An 18,978-nucleotide genomic window follows, 5' to 3' on the forward strand; every position below is an offset into this window, starting at 1 on the left:
TAATTTGGTTGTAAAGTTAAACACAAATGCATTTTTTCTCAGAATTTCGAAGATTGGACAATTATGCTTTTATTTACAAGCGTTTGCTAAATAAAAGCATGTCTGTCTCACATGTATTTTTTTAAATTTTTAACAGTACATTGCGGAAGATAGTTCCTATACTAATGTGTGCGCAACCGGAACGCTCCAATAATATTTCAGGACTTTAAGATCGTCATTAAAGAAGCCAAGAAAGACGTCGCGGTCTGGTTTCGAAATACACAATTTATAAATCCCAATATCTCGAAGGCATTCGAAAGACTATATTCAAAAAAGGGCAGCTTCACTGCTAAATACAAACTTGATGAAGTTTGAATTTCGAACTTCAAGTATGGTCTGCTGTCGAAAAAACAACACGAGCTATTTTTTGAAAACTTCCCAAATGAAAAAAAAATTCCATAAAGGACATTGTGGAATCGAAACGTAGAGAAAAGTCGCTCTATCAAATACTCTTCTCCCTGTCATCGCCGAAGAAAATTGTACCTGTGTGAAATCTTTGCCGATTAAGAAAAAATCGTGGTAGAACTTTGATATAAACTTAGAAATAAATATTACTGTCATATTATCTTTTTGTTAAGATATTATCACGCTCAATAGAGGCGAAAATTAAAAGAATATTGTTACCTAAATTGGCAAAAAGAAAATGTTTATAATGGACAATATTATTATGGGACAGTTATGCTTTTATTTTTCATATGGAACTGTTCATGTTTGAAATTTTTTGGAAAATTTTTCGAACAAAGTCCGTCTAAATTACAGCTTGTAAGGTAAATTAGGATATAAATAAGCTACTTCCGTATTTTTCTCAAAATCGATCAATATTCACATGGGATAGGTATGCTTTCCTACGCAGATAAGCAGCCTTATAGGAACTTCTCCAATTTACGCAGCCTACAGCTGAAGCTTCGATTATTGTAGTTAACTATTTTCTGTTCATAGCACTCACTCAGTGTCCAGCATATAGACTGGAAGCTCACTCGATTGATATTAGTGGATTTGGAATGAAATATCCCGAATGACGGCTATTGAGCTCCTCTTGTCATGTTTCCTCATTCTAGCATATATTTACAACTATGTACCAAACCTTTACCTAGATTTTTTCGATTAAAATATGTAAATTTTCAATTTGAGAGAGAATTTTGAAAATATAGGTATTTTTGGATTCCTTTTGCTTTACTTTTCAACTATTTTTTAACATTTGTAGTTTTTTTTCCAAAATAATTTTACTAAGATCATTATGTATTTTATAATATCTGATCTGATCTACCTAATTTGGAAGTTTTAGACAATATTTAGTATAATAAAAATAATACTTTACCTTAAAAATTGTGATTCGATAGTACGTACGTTTCGATAGTACGTACGCTAAACGATGTGCGGGTGTACGTACTATCGAGGTATACCTGTAGCAGCAAAAAAAAAACTGTTTGGTCAGGGTGTTACCGTTTTAATAGCTCTATAAAACCAACAGATTTATTGCGGTTCGACAAGCAGCCGCGATAAGATCAATTTTGATTGGTGCGCCATTTTGTTTTGCCTCGCCACACTTATGGTAAGCTTATAAGAGACGTAGTGCAGCCAGCAAGTTTTAACGTGGTAATATAAGCAACCACAATAAATTTGCTTTATTAGCAGTTTTATTATGGTTTTCTAGCTAGCTATAAGTGTGTTTGGACTCGTATCCTCTTGGTATTGCGCAATACCACAATAAACCCAGAGGTAATGATTAATACCTCAGTTAAAACCTTTATAAAATTCAAGTAAAACCAAGTGGCTTTAGAATTGTTACTTGGGGTGGGACACCCTTTAAGGTCGAGTTGAAGTTTTTCATGACGTATTATTTTCGAACGAATGGCGTAAAATGCGCAAATAGCTAAATTTCCTAATGCCGGAAATTATTTAGCTAAAATGTGACAAAAACTGGACAAATGGGTTAGAAAAAGAGGAAAACCAAGAGAGTGATGAAAGAGTAAAAACTGGCAGAAAAACGAAGAAAATAAACGTGACAATGTAGGAGGGAAACCGGGACATTAAAAGAGAAAAAGAAGTGGAAAAGAAGAAAACGAGACATAAAACGAGTAGACTGGATAGGACACGAGGAAGAAAATTGAGAAGAAAGAACCATAAACTGGATAAACAGGTCAGAAAGGAAGAAAAAACGATATAGAAGAGAAGAAAATACGAGAGCTGGAGAATGGAGAAACTAGAACCGAAAAGGAGGAAATACGGGACAGAAATCAAAATAAAAAGAAGAAAAAATGAAAATGAAAGGGATAAAACGGAAAATAAAACCAGAACGAAATAGACGAACCAACGAAAAATGGGTTGGAAAAGGAGTTGAAAAGCGAAAAAGAACGACAATAGGAAGCATAAAAACAACGAGAGAAAAACGAAAAAGAAGGAACGAGAAAAATGGAAAAAAGTCAAGGATGAATAACAGTAAAAATGGTCTAAAAAGATCAGACGGAAGAGAAATACACTCAAGTCACTTTTTACGCGAAGGATACGTCCCACGTAAATCAAAACCGCGCAAATTCCGAAATTTGCGTAAAAAAACCGCGTAGATTCCAAAATTCGCGTAAAAAAACTTTGTGGATTGAACATTACGCGAAAAAATAGACGTTTTGAGCACATCCGCGTAAACTCCGAAAATGGCGTAAAAACCGCGTAAATTCCGAAAATCGCATAAAAAACCGCGTAAATTCCGAAATTCGCGTGAAAAAAACCGCGTAAATTCCGAAATTCGCGTAAAAAAAACCGCGTAAATTCCGAAAATCGCATAAAAAACCGCGTAAATAACGAAAATCGCATAAAACACCGCGTAAATTTCGAAATTCGCATAAAAACCGCGTAAATTCCGAAATTCACGTAAAAAAACTGCGTAAATTCCAAAAATCGCGTAAAAACCGCGTAAATTCCGAAATTCACGTAAAAAAACCGAGTAAATTCCGAAATTTTCGTAAAAAACCGCGTAAATTCCAAAATTCGCGTAAAAATAGTCGCGTAAAAAGCGACTTCCGTGTATACGAAAAAACTGGATATAAAAAGTAAAATCGGGGGGGTCCGTAATGTAAAAAAGGAAGCTAAAAACAGAAAAAACGACAAAAGAAACGGGACATCAAAAAGATTTCAGGCAGAATTTTGGTCATATGAAGATACAAAACGAGAAGGGAAGCAGATAAAAAGAACTAGAAATAACGAAAAACAAGTGAAAGCTAAAGGGAAAAAAACAGAACAAAAAGTGGAAAAAGCGGCACTGGAAAAAAGAAAAAAAAAAACAAAACAGAAAAGAGAAAATAGGGCAAAAAATGTTAATCTCAAGCCTAATATTGAGTTCATACCCGGTTTGAAGTAAAATTACATTGTCCTATGTTACGTTCAATTGCATGCCAATTTTAAGCCCAATTTCAAGTTTAATTTAATTCCAACTTTAGGATCAATTTTAAGTCAACTGTAGGCTTAGAAGTAAAATTTGAATACCAATTTCAAGTCTAATTTCAAGCTCAGTTCCAAAGTAAAATATCTATTCCAATTTCAAGTTTAATTTTGAATCCAATTGAATTCGAAGCTTTAAAGATGTCCACCTAATGGTGCTTTTGTGTTAAGTAATAAATAGATTCGCATCCTACGATTATTCCGTGTTTATTGTCCAAACATTCTTCTGAAAGGTCGGGTGCCCCACCTTTTGTTTATGTCTGGGCACGCTAGTGTGCATAATCATGATAATGATAATCAAAATCAATATTCTCAGAGGCTTTCAATTCGTTTTGAATCATCATTGAATCAGTTATTTAGGGTGAAATTAGTCGTCATCGATCCTGCTAATTTCAAAAGTAGCTTTTTTTTGTTTGAAACAAAAATTCTGTAAAAAACTAGCGGCTGATGTTTTTAGTTTGCGTAAATGAGTTAATTTGCTGTTGAAGGTGCGCCGACTTCCTGATTGGCTGATTCGTAGCTTGCGGTCACGTAGAAGTATAAACTTCTTCAATGGTTGCGGTTAATCTATACAAATAATGTAAATACGCTCTACGAATCAGTTCATATTTCAGCAAAAATAACTGGAAAAGTAGGTCACCTCAAGTTAACTGTTTTCTAGTGCCAAAAATTTAGTGAAGAAGCGGGAACGGATCCTCATAGTAGAAAGGGTTGAATATAATGTAATTCTAAGTTTGGATTATGAACAAGCGAAAATGGATGTCATTATACAATTTCACTGAAAATTAATGGGTCGTAGCAAAGTAGTACACGGTGTACTTTTCGAAATTTACCAAGAATAAGACTTCACCGTAAACGGTGTCTCTGGCAGCGTTCCAGTCCCGTTCGCCACAAGCAGCAACACTAATAACTTTCGAATTCCATCAAACAATCGCTCAACGAAAGGACGAACGAACAACGAATGCAAAATTCTCGCACCCACGTTCACTTGGCTCGGCTCTTTTTACCTATATAATCAGCCACCACTCATCCATCCTTCCAACAAGCGATCCAATTTTGAATATAAAGTGTGCATTTCATCATCGATGACGGCACAGCGACTATGCATATTTGTTCGATTTTGAGTCATTCGTTGTTCTGCGGAATTTTCATCCCACCGTCCTCACCGGCGCGCGGCCAGCCCGGCCAGGTTATCATCGATTACGCCGCCGGTCCAAAAATAGCTCATGATTCTATTCCGTGGGGCACTTCTGCTCGAAATTAGAGCCATGTTTCCTATTCTCCCACAACAACCGTTCAATTATAATCTCAATGTCAATTTTCGGAAACCGCGGGTGACAGCTCACGGCAGCGAGATAGTCGTAATTCAGACAAATTGCTACCGTATTGTGTAATCTCTAAAAATCCTCGAATTGTTGTTTTTCTTTCGGTTCACATCGAGAACTGCAACCGAATTGTCTTAGGTCATCGATACCCAAATAGAGAGTCAAATTACAACTAATTTGGAAGATTTATGGGCCACCAACTTCGTTCGCGACTGTCCGAATTGGTTCAATCAGTCACTCATTCAGTGCGCAATCAATCAAAGTTAACTTCTTTCTCTCCCGGTCGGTGGCCGGGGGCCGGCAGACTAACCACGGTACCACGGTAGGTAGTTCAAAGTTAAGGGTGGTCTCCTCGTTGCTGGGTCAACCCGTTGCAGAACTGCCCTTCAACTCTGTACTGTGGTCGGTTTGATAATGATGACAAATTTCCGTTTGATAGACTGCCTCCGATTCTGATAGCCCGCAGGATCGCAAACACGATTCGATTATGATTGGTCGAGTTAAATATCCAGAGCGGAAACGAGTGGTTCGGGATGGTCGTGGTTGTTGTTTTTTCCCCCTCTCGAGTGGGTGTGAATGGGGTGAAGAGGCAAGGAAGAGGCGGCAGAAAGCAATGCAGCAATGTCATTTTTATCTGCGCGCTATGCTGTTTGGCTGGCTGACGGGCTGGCTTCCACCCGAAGTGTCGGTCGAGGATTCTTAGTCATTCACGTTACTGAGTGCGCGAAAAAAGGCGTCGCGGTTCGCCGATCCGGCAGCGGTCGAGCAGTCTGCTCTCGAACGGCGACCTGAGTGGAAGCTAAAGAACTTTTCTCGTACCGACGCGACGTAGTCGTAACTCGAACCGACTTAAGTGAGTTGTGTCGGGACTTTGCGCGTGCCGCCCGGTGTTGGCTCTGTGTGTGAGGAAAATAGATTAGTGCTGCTGCTGCGCTTGTGACGACCGACCGATTCCGTGGTTTTAAAGAGTCAGAGTGAAAGAGTGCGCGAGGAAAACGCAGCTGGCCGGCTCCCTTAGGGAAGTGCGTGAAGGGAGCAGTGAAGAAAAAAAAGCGAGAGTGACAAATTGCTGCAATCTGAACCTATCTGGTTGGTGCTGGTGATAGATAGTAAACCTAGGTGGATCTTTTCGGCGGGGAGAGTATGCTGAAAGGTGAAGGTACGCGCGGGTGGATCTTTGCCGAATTAGTAGTTTTTTAGCTTCATTAGTGAGGCAGACGCGTTTCGGGGGTCATTCGGATGGTAAACCGAGTGAAACATTTGAACAAACAAACTGTTTGTTGGTGGAAGTTGGTTTTGTGGAAGTGATAACAGATCCGTTTTATGGCCTCGGAATTTTAGTTTTAGAACACTGAAGACAATACGCTCACAAAGCTAGACATTGCGTCCATTGTTTTGCGAATTTAGCTCGTTATAAATAGAATTAATGCTGGAAGGATTTACAACGTTAAGGTTGAGAATTTTTGCTGAACCGTTTTGTAGAGCTGGAAGTTTTTTGTGTAAAAGACACTTTAGTGAGAAATTTTTTCAACGTCATAAGTTCCAAGTTTTCTATGAAATCGCGATTAAAGCGACGTTTTTGTACTACTGGTTTCTTATGGAATATCATTTTAAAATTATTTGAATTGATTATGTTGTCTTATGTTATGATATCTGATGACCAAAATGCAGTTCATAAAATTTCCTATGTGCAAATCAAAAATTGTGAATTTTGCGAAAAATAATTTATGATTATCTTTGATACAAGACGCAAAATACGACTGGAATCAAGTCGATAAGTTACACCGTTTTCGAATCAAAAATTCCTAATTAAAAAATTCATATTAATATCTCTTGCTCTAGTCTAGTGCTATTAAATTTACAACTTGTTCATATGTCTATCAACAATCATTCCTGCAATTTCCTTTGTTTTTAAAAAATTAAAAACTTACGACGACGTCTATCAAATGTTGACTTGTAAAACTGGAGTCAATTTAATTCCGACATTTACTGCTGTTGAAGGCAAAATATCTGAAAATTCTTATAGCACCATTATAGCTTTATTTCCGAATAACTCTATGAAAGCAACGCTTATGCGATATTTGGCTGTCCGACAATTATAATTAGCGTGCGCAGAAATATACAAAAGGTGAGAGGAACCCGAGCGTTCAGTATAGCGTTTTGGACCGAAAAAATAGAGAAATCGTACGATCTATTGTTACTTGAATTCGACTTGGAATTGAATTCAAAAATTAAAGTTGAAATTCGACTTAATACTAGTTTGGAAATTAAGCTCGAAATTGAACTTAAATTAGACTATATTAACATTTGACATTTAAATTGTACTTGAATTTCCTTGAATTTGACTTGAATTTGAACCTAAAATTGGATCAGAGAAAGTACAAATTGGTTTTAAAATCGGACATTGAATCAAACTTGCACTAGAAGTTTTACTTCAAACTTTTCTCTTTTTTCCCAGTCCCGTTTTTGTTCCGCTAATTTTTGCAGGCGTTTTGAAAGTGGTAGAAAATGTCGTCCGTGACCAAAAAACTTATTCCCGCCATTTGTTGGTCGTCCGCAACGGCGAAAAATTCAGCTTTTCCCTCGTTGCCTGTGTTATTATCGTATTAACTTGGCAAGAAAATATAATAAACTCTTCAATCGTTGTGTGGTCCTTAAAAGAACCGATTGTTTGATTATCATAACTCCAGCTTGCAATAAACATGCACTTAACGTAATTTTCTTTTCGGTAAACGGCTTGTAAATTATTCCATCCAGCCGATGAATACGACTGACCGGGAATTGGCGACGTGCACGACTCGAGCGTGACTTTCGCTTGCCCCTGATGCATTCTCCTTCGTCGCGTCGAGACATGCCAGTAGCTCAGTTAGCGTTTGAATAATGCTGTTCGCCGGCTTACCTCGTGTTATGTACCAGAGCAAGCGACAAGAATCGGTCCCGCCTATTTTTCATGGTCCTTCATTCTATCATCTACGTTGAATAAAATGGAGCATTTCAATTTCAGTTACCACAAAGTTACCGGTGAGCCGTTCTCCTTTTGCTGCCTAAGAAAAATTACGCTACGTATTATTACTGTAGCATTACTGATGGATAAATTTGTGTTGCTAAAGAAAACCGACTGAAAAGCCCTAAGTTCCAAGTTTCTTAGGTTTCATCAATTATCGAAAACCGTTCTTTTAAGAACGAACAAATTCTTATATGAAGATGCAAAAGATGTTACTAAAACTATTTCATTGTATTAAACCCATGGTTTTATGCATTTTGACGCTTGACCGAACACATTTACTTGGAGCTGGTATATTTGTCGGCTGCTTTGGTACCTTCCGAGACGGCCAACTGAACCAGCAGTAACAAGCGAACAGAAGTGCGAGAGGTAATCGGCTAAAATTATTCGATGGGAAGCGAACAATTAAAATCAATCGAATTAAATAGAATTGAAATCAGTAAGCGAAAATTCCTCAAATCTTTGAACATTATGTTTCGTCCTTAAATTGGATGTTCGGAAAGACACTTCTCTGAGCAGTGGTGACAGCGGACAGCAAGTTGTTCAACTCTTCGTCGTTGCGGATGGCCAGCTGCAAGTGACGATAATTCTGGTCGTTTTGTTGTCGCGAGCAGCATATTTCCTGCCAATTCCAGAACTTCAGCAGCCAGATATTCCATCACGGCAGCGAAACGAGTGCTCCAGCTCCAACACACGCTCAGCATACTTTTCTTTCCTCAGCAGCCGATGAATATGACCGACCGAGAACTGCAGACGTGCACGACTGCGGCACCGCTCGTGTTGCCGTTGGTGGTACATCACAATAAGGAATTTTTGAAGCCAATTAGCGATCAACGAGAAAGGGTAGGATTCCATTTAATTCTCTTGTAACTTTGTTATAGTAGAATTAAATGGAATTTTCCATCAACTTTCTCGTTGGTTCCTGAATTGTATCAAAACTTATTCGAAAATAATTGGAAACGAAGCGAGAATTTATACCTCGACGAAAAGATGAACAAACTGCTGTCTAACTGCCGAGTTAGAGTTATTTTCAATTTTTCAATGGCTCGCATTGAAAATCAATAGTTTTCTATATTTTCCAATTCGATTTTCCGATCTGTAAATAACTTGGAAATCTATTAGGTATTGACTGAATTATAAACCGAAGCGTGAACCACTTTGATGACATCATTTCCAACAACCAATCACGAAGTTAAGATTTCTAGATGGACAAGGTTTCATTATTTTCAATTTTCCAATAGTGCGCACTTAAAAATCAATAGCTTTCTTTGTTCGTGTAGATGCGTAGAAGATTTTCCGATCGATTGGTGCAAAAATATTTAAAATCGATCGGGAAACCGCTAAGCTATTAGCGCTCAAAATCTTTCATTTTTCGTGACGCTTGCATTTTTCGATTTTTTGGAATGACCCCCTATACCAGCTACCTTCCTGAAAGACGTAGTCCTACGTCAAAATAATTTCATTTCTAAATATGTCTTTTTAAAACGTTATTCGTGGCGAGGAAATTATGTTTAATGGAAAATAAATCCTTGAGTGGTATCAACATATCAGCAAGACTTCATTCCAATCAAAAATAGTATTTCAGCTGGAAATGCCCATATCAAATGACAAATAAAATGGAATAATAAAGGTTCCTTTCACCACTAGGTGGATTTAATCGGGTTTTTCTCCTTCTACATGATTTTTTTCTTTTTTTTTTTGCTCTGGAGAGCAGCAGGAGACGAATTATCTCTAAATTTCGAAAATGTGTCCAAAGATGATATTCCGACTTTTCTTAGAAGTTTTTCATTACCCAAAATTGAACTTCAAAATGAAAATTTATTGGTTTTAAAATGGAGTTGAAATCGGGCTTTAAATAACACTTGAACTTGAACTTAAAATCAAAGTTGAAATTGAACTTAAAATCAAAGTTGAAATTGAACTTAAGTAGGAATTGAAATTGGATATGAGATGGATTAAAATTGCACCTTAAATTGTATTTGAATTGGACTTGAAATCGGTGTTGAAATTCGACTTGAAGTGGAGCTTAAATTAGGCTTGAAACTAAACTTGAAATTTGATTTATTACTGAACTTGAAGTTGGAGTTGAAACTGGAACTTTTTTACCTCAATTAATTTACCAACCACAATAATAGTAGCTGATTGAATTAAAAACTGCAAAATTAATTTGCTTCACCCTGAATTTTACCGAGAAGGTGGGGCACGTACCCCAGTGTGCCTCAGCATAGGCACGCTAGTGACAATCATAAGGCAAATTTGCGGTTTCTTCACGAGATCCTTCGTCAATTTATAGACTTAGACTTATAGACTAAATTTAATGTAAAACAAAATGATTGTTCGTGGTGTGACCTGAAAGTCAAACTTTACTTGAAATGTTTCAAATCTTATAGCCAATTGCATGTCACATTTTTGTCCCGTTTCAAGTCCCATTTCAAGTATCATTTCATGTTCTATGTAAAGTTAATATTTCAATCCAATTTTAAGCCCTATTTCTACTTTAATTTTAGATTCTTTTGAAACCAATTTCCAAAAGCAAATTCACAAATTAAAATCCAATTCCAAGTCTAATTTCAAGTCGATTTTTAAATTCAATTTCAAGTTCAGTTTGAAGTAAAGTAAGTTTAAATAAGTTTAAGTAAGTTTAAATTAGTGCAAAATCCAGTCCGATTACTATTACTATCTGCTACACTAATACCAACTGTGATAAACTGGAATAAGTTATACTGTTAGCAACAAACATGATAGGCAGCGTTTCGAAGTTTATTCGGCGAAAAATTTATTCAAAAAGCCAGTACGGGGATCTGTGATAACGAATAGTTCTAAATTAATTGGACACTTGAATATCCTTAATTCTCATAAAAATCTCCCAAAAATCCTTTATATGGAGAAGGCGGCTAGAAAATCAATGTTTCTAAGGGATAATGGGAGGCGGGTGCGACTCTATGGTTTAAAGCTTCTGTCGACTACCGCGAACGCCCACGTCATGTTGCGCTCAATATACTTTGTAGACCTGTCTTGTGGGACAGTGCATAAATGCCAGGCGGATGGAAGACGAAGCTTGTTCCGTGGGCCAAGCCCTGATTAGTTAATAACCACTAATGGTCCGAGTTTTGTCTTTCTGTTGGCCCATTTGTGATAGTTTGTGTTGGAAAATTGATGGTGGGTGCTCGGTTGAGGATAACCGGTGTTAGGCGGGTCTGACGAAATCTCCACCTCTATTCTATATTTTACAACTCGAATAGTACATGATGTTCAGGGCAAAGCACATTTACAAATTCAATCCATTTACCATTTTCCCCCTCATCATCATCATCAGCATCATCATCATATTTAAAATATGACGTCCTGGCCTTTGGCAGAGAAATCTCAGAGCCAGTTTGTGAAGTCCGCGCAGGACCGGTACGCCTCCGCCTGAGAGCATAGGTTTGTCGGTTATATTTGGGGCTCTCTACCTCTGTTTTAGTGGATGACATTACCTGCCTCGTCAGATAGAACTGGACTTAGAGCTTTCCCTGACACTCTGTTGATGACAACACAAAAAGGGCCCGGCAAAGAGTTTTAATAACCCGAACAAAAGGACAATTTCATGTTACTTTCCGGGTTAAATTTTACCTTTAAATTCAAAAATTCCAAAACATTTTCAACCTTAGTTTCAAGTCAAATTTCACGCTAAGTACTAACTTCAGTGTCAGTCCAATTTTAAGGCCTATTCCAGGTCATTTTGAATTTACATCAATACACTTTAAAGTAAGTCAAGTCCAAATTAGATCAGGTTCCAATCCAATTTCATATCAAATTAAATGACTAATTTAATTCCAACTGGAAGTCCATTTTAAGTTCCATTTTATGCCCAGTTTCAGATATATTTCCATGTTCGATTTGAAGTCCAATTCCAAGTCTAATTTTAAGCCAATTTCAAACTCAATTTCAACTAAAATTTCAAGTTTCATTCTAAGTCCGATTGCATGTCTTATTTCAAGTTCGGTTTGAAAGCCAACACTAAGTTAAATTTAAGTGCAATTTATATTTTAATTCCTAATCCAATATCAAATAAAACTTTCCATCTTCTTGTTCAATTTTAAAATATAAATTCGAAGGTGGGGTGCCTTGCCGTCTGTGTTTTGGCACGACAGTTGGGACATATATAAAAACTTATATAAAAATTTTCCAAAATTTTTGGTTATTTTCTAGCATAACTTTTTCCAGACAAAGCAATTGTATGTCAAAACTAACAACTTTTGGTGTACCTGCTTTTTATTTTGTGCTTACATATCAATGAATCATTGATATTTGCTTGTTTAATACAAGAACAACAGGTAAAAAACTGGGTTTTCTACCAAGAATATTACATACAAATAGCTTACTTTAAATTCACCCACTGTCCACTGCTATGGCCAATAAGATATCATTGCAATAAATGTTGATATTTTCTCATATTTATTTCGTAACAATAAATGTTTTATTGTAACTTATTCCATCATAAAAATCAAAACGTTGGTCCTAATGCTGTTTGGTTTCGATTTTACTCGTATAGTTTTACTTTTTAGCGTCAGTTGAATGAAGGTTGGATAGCCACGGAATTTAAATTATAAGCGTTTATGCCTTTTGTGCAACGATATAACATGTATTTGGCCTAACCAATTATACTTTATTTTTCAATTAAGGAGGAACCTATTTAAAATCTAAAGAAATTAAAATTAATAACCGTAGAACGCACGGCTACTGAATTCTCGATTTACTATTGAATTACACACCCGTAATTATATAGGTTGTCTGAATGCCGTTACTAAACGAGAAATCCATAAAAAAAAATATGTAGGCGTTTCAGAAGCTACAAAATAGATTGGAAAACGGTTAAAAAGGACGTTCATTTGTACGTCTTAAATACATCAGCTGCTCATCGTTGCTTATTTCTAATTACCTCCTGTTTAGTGCTTGGGGCGTAGATTGGACAGTTATTCTTCATTTGAAAGGCATAATTAGCGATAAAATCCGTCAAGTTGTGACTTACTTTTTGTAACCCTCAAAAATTCCCCGGGATGAAGTTAACTAAACCAGTATTTATACTCATCTAAATGGAAGTTTTTTTCCATTCCATTCCATCCATCCAGTCAAAAAGCACTGAAAACATGGTTGACATATCATTTTAAACAGGCTTCATTCTCGGTTTTTTTGCTCAGTAGGTGATCATTTGACTACAGCGCCTCAACTAAACAGAATTTGAAAAAGTAGTGTAAAGGGCAATTGTTGTGATAATTATTGTCTACAGTATTGTAGAAGAAAGTATAGTTTTATCTTTTGTATTTACGGCGCTATGCGATTGCTACCCCGTTGGTAGCCAAATGAGCGCTCTTTTCGCTACAAACGGGGTAGCAATCCCATAGCGGCGTAAATACAAAAGATAAAACTATACTTTTTTCAACAATAAAGTAGATAATAATTAGCTCTACAATTGCATTTTAACACTACCTTTTCGAATTCTGTTTCGTTGAGGCGCTGCAGTCAAATTAGCATCTACTGAGCAAAAAACTGAAAATGAAGCCGGATTTTAAAACGTAAAATCTAGCTTATAACTAAAATGACTAAAACATTTTTTAGACAACTAAAAGGATATACTTTTTAAATGGATAAAAGAGCTCGTTGGTAGCTATCACCAAATTTTTTTTTTAATTTTTGGAAAAAAAGTGTCTCAATGTAGACGTCTCTCCCCTAAAATGTCGTCAATAAATAGAACATGAAAAATTATATGCTTTTTATAATCTATTCGTGTATCGTAAGATCAAAATAGGAACCTAAAACGTGTATTTTGAGTCCTTCATGAATCGCCTAGAACCGTATATTCCTGTAAAATGCAACCAACATAAACTAAGTATGAAAAACTAATTTTTAAAGAGTTTCCAAGGAAAATGCTCTACAGCTCTGCACTCAATAGAAATAGAATTGTTATTTCTTTAGCAAAGTTGTTAACCTTTATATTTTCCATAACTCTGCTGAAGAAACCATGTGTTTATCTACTAACACAAAAAAATGGACGTGTATCGAGCCTTTACCGAACGCGAAACACATAAAACGTAGGCTTGCCGTACTCTCATTTAGGCGATTGGGGACAAGCGGAACTCATACAAGTTTTTAGTACTCGACCTTAGCTTTAAGATGAAGTATTGATTTCATAAATCCACTTGCCCCATTTTACCCCAAGGGCTCGTGAAGCTATGGAAATTTAAAGCTTGAATATGTGATAACTCAGCAAGTAAAGGTCAAAGAGATTTGCGGTCTTCTGCAAAAACGTGTATTTTGAGAGCTTCTATAATTGCCCAGAACATTGTATTCTTGTAAAATGCAACTAAGAAAAGCTAAGTATGAAAAACTAATTTTTAAAGAAGTTTTAAAGAATATGCCCTATAGTTCAGTACTCGATAAAGATAGAAATTTCATTTCTTTAGCAAAGTTGCTTGTTTTTACAATATTTACAACTTTGCCGAAGAAACCATGTCAATATTTCCTAATACAAAAAAGTTATTTCTTTATTTTCATTGTAGTAAGCGATGACTAACTTTTGACAGTTTTAGATTAAGGGGAATATTTATACGAACAAAAGTGCTAAAGACCATGAATGATAAAATGAAAGCAAAAAACACTAGGAAAATAGTTCCACTTTTCGCCCTTTTGGGCCACTGTGCAGCGGTAGATAAAATAATTATCAATGCAATTCCATTTTTCATTTGAAACAGTTTCATTGCTAAGGTATCTTACGAGCCAACCACAAATTGTTGTAACTGGCGATCTAACAGTGACTCATGGAGTACCTGTAGGTTCAATGCAAGGCCCCCTTGTTTTTTCATTATTTATAAACGATTTACCTACTATGTATGTATGTATGTATGTAAGTGCATTTGCTTGCTAACGATGTTAAGTTTTATCTTTCTTCAACTGATTTAGCAGTGTCAAATATGGAGCATTTATTAAATTTAAATCTTACGCAGCTGGTCAACCAGAGTAAGTAATGTTTACTTTGAAGCTTAAATAAAATGGTCGTTCAGTTTAATCAACAGCAATTAGTCCAGAAGATGATGGGAGTTATTTTAGGAAAAGTTCGTAACTTCATCAAAACCAGATCGCAATAAATTGTTTGATATTTTTTATGAAAGTTCAATAAAATTGGTTTAGTTTGGAAACGAAGGCTTTACGCCAACCCAAAAAAAAACTACAAGGTATACAGCCCTAAGAGTTGTACGAAAGGGTGACGTAGGACTATATCAGATCATTAGATCAAAGACTAATGTAAACTGCATTTCTGAACATACGTATGTTTATAAGAATCTGTTAGTGCCATTGTTTAATTGAGTTTTAAAAAAGAAGAGCGAAATATTCAAATTCAATTCTTTATTGAATGCAATGGTCGCTTTGAAAATACGTGGACGGGGATTCATAAGTACAAGGCCTGCAACCAATGAGACATAGAAATTTCTTTTAAAAATCACTTGAGTGCATCATTAAGGTATGAATGACTAGCCCACAGATTATTGTATTGAATATGATTATGGGTAGTTTGACATGTTTCAATAATCTTACTTTAACTCGCTTGTGGCCTTTAAAAGGGCCATTGGTTACATATAACATTAAAGCCAAAGCACGTTCATCGCAAATATGACGAGCCATTCGAATGTCCTTCTCTTTTGACATGAATGGCAACAGGCACGTAAGTTAGCTGCGTTGATTTACTGTCTTTTGCTCCGAGAAGATTTAACTAGTTTATTTTCACAGCTTACTGCTTGTTACGTAGCAGAAAATATGGCTCATACGCAAAAATTTCTGTTTTATTTGTATGAGAGTCTTTATGCTCAAACCATCATAAAATAAATTCATGCCTACAATAACCCCCCCCATGCCAAATTTGGTTCCATTTGCTTGATTGGTTCTCGAGTTTTGAGGAAATTTGTTTTTCATTTGTATAAAAGCCCCCCCTCTTACGCCCTCCTTAAAATTGGTCTCTAACTCCTTTCCACCCATAAAATTGCTGGTCATTTTATCTATACAACGACATATAAATTGTTCAGTTTCGTACAATAGTTCAGTAGTTATTAGCATTTGAAATCTTTCATTCAAACGTTACACTTCTATTTTCGTTTTCACAAAGTGCTACCCAGTCCCAGTATAGTATACAAAGACGTAGTCCTACGTCAAAAAGTCTAAAGGTGTCACACGACCTAGGTGACCAATTTACTGGTGCATAATGAGAAATTTATTTCTCATTAGGCCTGCCTCCTAATTGGTCCATTGTTTCACAAGTTGTAAGGCATGTTGCGCCGTCTTGTAGAAGCTACATATCGACCAGATCCAATGCGTAAATTTTGGATCAAAAAAGTCAGTAACCATCGACCGATAGTGGGTTCCATTGATAGTAACGTGGTGGCCATCATCATCTTTGAAAATGATTCGATCGGTCCACAAACTGTATTTGGTGCCAACTTGGCCAATTCACAAGCACCAAATGAACTAGAGAATTTTACTACAATGATTCAATGCAGGATTTGCGGAATTAATTTCTACACCTCACGTTAGCAAGACTTCCAACAGGCGGTAATGGGAGTTGTTTGTTTGTAATGATAACTCAAAACAAAGCTGCATGACCTACTTTCGCGTGTTTTCATTTGCTCAATTCAAATAGTTCGCAGAATTTTCCGCCAAGTGGTTGAAGGTTACGTACCACCTAACCTAATGAATCATAAAACGGATTACAACTGAATGACGGGTGAATGCGTTCGCCTGTGACACACGGATGTGACACATCAATTTCGCAAATAAACGCGTCGTCAATGTTTTCACAGCCCGAAACAGTGAACATTGAAGCTCCCCTCGATCGAGCTGGTAAAAACGTTTTCCTAGTTGTCACCAGTCACAAAACGCGTGATTTTTCCGACTCACGTGCAGGCGTTTTCGGCCGGGACCGAGCCGGGCCGGCCGTACTGTTGACGGATGATACGCAACTATCAACCCCGAACGCGACCGAGCGGACCCAAATGATTGCGTGTTTTGTGCAATAAATCTGGACGTCGCTGTCACTTTTCCTCTCCGTCGTTCTCCTGCCTGTGCCTGTTAGGTATTCCATCAGTCAGTCGTTGCAAACTAGGAAACTTTGTAAGTATGTAGAACTCTTCGAAATAAGAGCACGGCGGCTGGCCGCGCCCGTTCGAAGAGGTTCGTTCGTTTGAGGTTAATTAGAGCAGCATAAACACTCGAACGGGGGGAAGACGAATATTTCGAAGTGTTTTGGCACTTTTGTTTAGTACACACAGTCATTTGATTTACTAAACCTAACTAGGAAGACAAATATTTACCCGCAAAAGAAGAGTGGTTAAACATTGCAAGAGCACTTCCAGTGCTTCATCCAGTGCTGGCGGAGTGCCAATTTTCTCAGCGATCCAGACATAAATATTTGCACCGGACAACCGGCGCATTTTCGCACCAAACTGCAAATGTTCCCTGTTTACCGTAAGATGACACGCCGTCCGCTGCGGTCATCAGTGTCGGATTCCGCAGCTAGTTAACGAGTTTAGCGCCTACCGAGCTGTTGTCTTCTGTCAGTCAACGAACAGGAATCGATCGGATCGGTAAAGCCCATCAATCAAGCGATCGCTGCTGCTGCTGCTGTGAACTGCATCACTGATGCTGTGAAATAATTTCCCTAAAAATAAGCATCCATTATTGTTGCGGTGGTGGTTGTTCGGCCAGCGGAAGGCTAATCTGGGCGGATTACCTCATGTCGTTTCGAGCAACCGATACTGTTGCTTACGGCCGTCCGTCCTAACGATGCGCGAATCCACTCTAAAGTGTGGCTTACCACACACTTACTTGTAGTAAACGACCGTAGCGAGCCGTCATTTTTCCTCACTACTGCCCAAAATAGTAGTGCTAGTAGAACATTTAATTTGAGAAGCGGCTGGCTGGTTGGCTGTCATAGTCATTGCCCTCTGCACTCACTCAGCAGAGGTGTGCGCATTCCTCGAATTTTCCGTTGGTTTTTGCCTTGCTTCAGCCGGTTGGTGATGATGATGATGGGTTCATTCCGATGACGACGACAACAACGCCGAGCTTCGTTGTTGGCAAACAGCAGCGTGTGGCTTAAAATGTTTTGGTTTTCGAGGCAGTTTCTGCTGCCTCGCTTGCATGCCAGCTCCGTTGAAAACAGTGGATCTGTACAGATAGATAGATAAAATGCATTTGCATCAGGCAGAGATCAGGGCTGAGTTGCACGGTACAATGTATGTTACATTTTATCACAGATGTTTTTTAAAATTTTTTTTAGAAATCACCCATATGGATGGATTTACGGGAGGGAACTCGGTGGTGTCCCTTTCCAAAACCGCAACGTTTACCGTCGCCACACCGCAACAGGTCCCACGCGGTAATGCGATCGCCTGTTGCAAATATGACTGACGACGAACACGAAGTGGTTTTGAGGTTAGCCTGTCTATTGCATGTTATTGTTTGTTTTAAGATCTGTTCTGTGTGGCATTTTTGATTGAGTCATACAGACAGACGGGAGGAACGCGACGCGGCTTTCGTACCTCCTATGAAAGCGGCATTTTTTATTTAAACCAAAATATTTTCAGTGATTAAACGACGTGAAATGCCGAATGGTTATTACGTTTGCTTTTATTTTCATGCATTTTTCACCGCTTTCAATGAACGGTGCAAGGCAGTTGCTATTAAAATTTTTGCTCTTCTTTGTTACCAAGTCTTCCTTATTCATTTGATATTAATGCATCCCCGTCTTCCACACCTAGATATAAATATCAATAAAAAACGGACCATTAACAGTGCTATTTTCGAGTTTGCGATCATAAAAAATAGTAATCAAGGTATATAGGTTGTCCTACAAAAAGCATCATAGATTATGTATGTCCTTCTGCGTTCATTGCTTTCTAGCTTCAAATTTAAAATACCAATGTTACAGTTTGCGCACAATAATAAATCTTTACTACAGAATTTTGCTTTCTTCAGGCTCTGCTTTTCACTGCCAATTTTTTTGCGATTGATGCTTAATGCACTTTCACTAGCCAGCCGGTGAACCCTCCGCATAACATAAATAAAACTTCAAACGGCACTGGCCCTGGCACTGATACTGGCACTGAGTCTTGCCAGAGATCGGTGTGGACTCCCTTTAGATTTAGA

The 18,978-nt window shown here is 37.5% G+C and overlaps 1 protein-coding gene across 2 annotated transcripts in view; it reads left to right on the forward strand.

Annotated features, from left to right (window-relative positions):
- Positions 1 to 18,978, forward strand: part of LOC128738514 (uncharacterized peptidase C1-like protein F26E4.3) — a 137,831-nt gene that overhangs the window by 103,981 nt on the left and 14,872 nt on the right. The window contains exon 1 of one of the 2 annotated variants that reach the window (XM_053833716.1): positions 5,590 to 5,958. The exons of the other annotated variant lie outside the window; for it this stretch is intronic. Within the exon in view, the coding sequence (XP_053689691.1) occupies positions 5,943 to 5,958 (16 nt within the window). The 5' untranslated portion in view covers positions 5,590 to 5,942. Of the gene's footprint in view, positions 1 to 5,589; positions 5,959 to 18,978 lie in introns of those variants that run through there. 2 annotated transcript variants of the gene reach the window in all.

This window comes from Sabethes cyaneus, chromosome 2 (genome assembly GCF_943734655.1).
Source record: "Sabethes cyaneus chromosome 2, idSabCyanKW18_F2, whole genome shotgun sequence".
NCBI lineage: Eukaryota > Metazoa > Arthropoda > Insecta > Diptera > Culicidae > Sabethes > Sabethes cyaneus.